The sequence below is a fragment of the Buceros rhinoceros genome, unplaced genomic scaffold (assembly GCF_000710305.1).
Source record: "Buceros rhinoceros silvestris isolate BGI_N320 unplaced genomic scaffold, ASM71030v1 scaffold26179, whole genome shotgun sequence".
Classification (NCBI taxonomy): Eukaryota; Metazoa; Chordata; class Aves; order Bucerotiformes; family Bucerotidae; genus Buceros; species Buceros rhinoceros.
Window position 1 is genome coordinate 1 of NW_010433697.1, and position 2,874 is coordinate 2,874.

The following is a 2,874-nucleotide window of genomic DNA, read 5'->3' on the forward strand; positions in this document are numbered from 1 at the left end:
GGTGACGGGTCGGCTCTTCCGCCCCCAGCCGGGGCGTGGGCAGGCGGCTGCGGAGGAGCGGTTTGGGAGCCTCCATGCTGACGATGCTGCTGCCGTTGGGGGTCTGGCCCTGCTGGTCTGCTGCAGAGGCAAGGGGACAGAGAGGGTTAGGAGGGGAATAGACTTAGGGGTTCACTCTAAATTCCCAGCACTCTCGCTCATGAGAAGTTGTGCACCATGCTTTTACGCCCCTCCAAACCCCTCCCGTCTCACCGCCCTTGCTGTGCTAGAGGCAGGGGATGCGGAAGCGCTGCTACGGAACTGCAGCCTTGGGGCAGGCAAACGCTCACGCTTCTGCTCCCAGTCTGGAGAACCATTTAAGTTCAAGGCCATCTCTAACTGCATGAGCGGCCTTGTGACTCTGAAGAGCCATTCGAATCAATCATGTTTTGCCACTGCCAAAAAGTACACTTGTAGCACTACAGCTAAAACATCATCAAAGCTCCGAACGCTGTAATGGAGAAAAAGAGACTCAATCTCTCTGGTGATGATGTGATCTAGGGCACAGCTTGTAACAATGATTAGAGCAAATTGGGTGTCGAGGGAAACATGATTTTAAATCGATGTGCCCTTCGACACGGTAATAAGGGCCTTAGCGCTTCCTTACAATCACATTAATTTAACAGCACTTACACTTAGTCTAGAAAATATTATCCCTGGGCCCTGAAAAAGTGCTTTGGTGTTCTAGCTCTGGATGTAAAATTGCCAGTGGCTGGGCCAGCTCTGCAGACCCTCTCAGGGTGGGTCCGCTCTGGTGGGGCCAGCCTGGGCACACACACTCCTATCCCACCAACTCTGCTCCTCAGTTCTACTTTCACCACTTCGCCTTCTTGCCTCTGAAACCACAGACCCTCTCCACTGGGCTTCCCACGCACAAGAACCACCTTTGTTCAGCTCATGGAGAACAATGCAAGCAATAGAAAAAAGAAATCCCCAGGGAATTGGAGCCGAGGGGTGAGGCAACCTACGTGTGAGTACATTTTTGCTGTCCTTTCTCCCTGACCAACAGACCTGCCTGTCTGTGTGCTCTCGGCCTGGGCAGTGCAGTCCTGCTACTGTTATCTCCATTGCTCCTGGAAAGGTCAGTGCTAGAAGGAACCGGAGGGGTGAGGGGCAGGTAAGGTATCAGCAAGCAGCTGGACTGACCTCCACTTTCTTCCAGGGAAGCTCCAAAGAAGACAGGTCTTTCCCTCAGAGGCCGTTTGGAAATGGTGATGGGTTTGTGCCGTCGAGCAGTCACCCGGGGAGGAGGCACCGGGGGAGCCGCGGTGTCTTCAGGGGGGCCAGAGTAGATCTGTAAAGGCAGACACGTTTTGATGACCTCCTGCCCTAGCAGGCTGAACGACATCCTCGAGGCTCAGCTCCATAACCCGGAGTCATTAAAAGGTACCTTGCAGCAGAATATGGAGTTAGGCAGGTGAGCTGGGCCAGGGGCGCAGACCCAGCTCCTGTCTGACTCCTCTCTGCTCTCCAGCAGCCATAGAAACTGCCCACGGCCCCGACTGACCCAGGAAGCCTGGAAACACCAGGGCTGCTCCAAACCACCCCGACCAGCCACAGCCACGGGAGCCTGGCAGGGCCCTGGCGGCTGTTTGCTCCAGTCTTGCCACCCCCCAGCTTCTCCAACTGATCTTGGATGAAATACTGACATAAACCCGATGCTGCTAAGGAGGGTTATCTCCTTTTCTCACTGGTCACACGGCACCTATTTGGTTGGGTTCAAGTCAGAGATTCTTATTTATGCCAGTGCTTTTTTGTTAGAGCTGGAAAGGAATTCAGCTCCTGGGCAGCCTCGAAGATCTGCAACGCAGAGTGCTGCTTTCAGGAGAAGCTTTTCACCATCTGAACACCAGGCTTAACCCCGCCACAAGCTACTCTTCTTCAGATGTGGGTGCAGCCTCTGCTTTGCTTCTCCTTCTAAATGAGAATCCAAGTTAAACAACTCGACGGTACAAAGGTATTGACAGATGCTCATATTGAGAAGGTTCGTACAGAGAAGAAGGTGTTTCCAGAGCGATCAACTTATTTAATGACGGCACTGGAATAGACGCTGTAGAAACAGTAATTATCCACGACGACTTCACCATGAGTTACTGTCCTTAGAGTTCTCATATCGCACCACACTGCACCGTATCCCTCTCCTCCTCCAGACTCATTTAATTGTTTGCTCATCTATGAGCTGAAGACACTTCCAACTCACTCGCTCGATCTAATAAATGTTACTAACTTAACCTTATCACTGAAGAAATTAAAAGCAAGCAAAGCGATGTCTGGCTTAATTAAAGCTTTAATTCCAGCTCGTAGATGTGGCAGAGTACATGGGGTGTTGACTCAGCCTGCACCAAAATCCATGCACAGGGGAGGAGGACAGGGGCTCGGTTCTGGAGTGAGTTGTGTGAGGATCCCAACACACAAACGATTTCCTACTTATTAAAAGCCACCTTGTGATTTGCACGAGCTTCGTGTGGGTACTCAAAAGCCTCTTCGAGCTCTTTCATCCCATTTCTCTGGTTTCAGCCTTCGCACCACAACCAATTCCCACACTGCCCATCTGGTCCCTGTTTGGTGGCTCCAACTCCACATCTACTTTTGTAAGACACTTTCCCTGCTCTTCCAGCTTCGGCCTCCTCTTCCCTACCTGAAAAGGGGGCTTTGCCCCTGCACGTGTGCTGCCCTGGCTGCTGGAGGGGTGGCCCCAGTGGCTCCCTACAGCAGGCACCGTCCTTTGGAGAACAGCTTCAGACTCTCCCCTCCTCTGAGGCACGAGAGATTGTCTGGATGCTCCGGCAGCAGCAGCTGGCCCCCCCCGCCCTACCCGCCGTACCTCCCCTGCAC

At 52.9% G+C, this 2,874-nt stretch overlaps 1 protein-coding gene across 1 annotated transcript in view; it reads right to left on the bottom strand.

Moving 5' to 3' along the window:
* Nucleotides 1-6: 6 nt before the first annotated feature.
* Nucleotides 7-2,874, bottom strand: part of OPHN1 (oligophrenin 1) — a gene marked incomplete at its 3' end in the record, with an annotated part of 25,760 nt that continues 22,892 nt past the window's right edge. The window contains exons 17-18 of the mRNA XM_010144207.1: nt 1,186-1,333; nt 7-120 (exon numbers count right to left, since the gene is read on the bottom strand). Coding sequence (XP_010142509.1) covers nt 7-120; nt 1,186-1,333 — 262 coding nt within the window. The remainder of the gene's footprint in view (nt 121-1,185; nt 1,334-2,874) is intronic.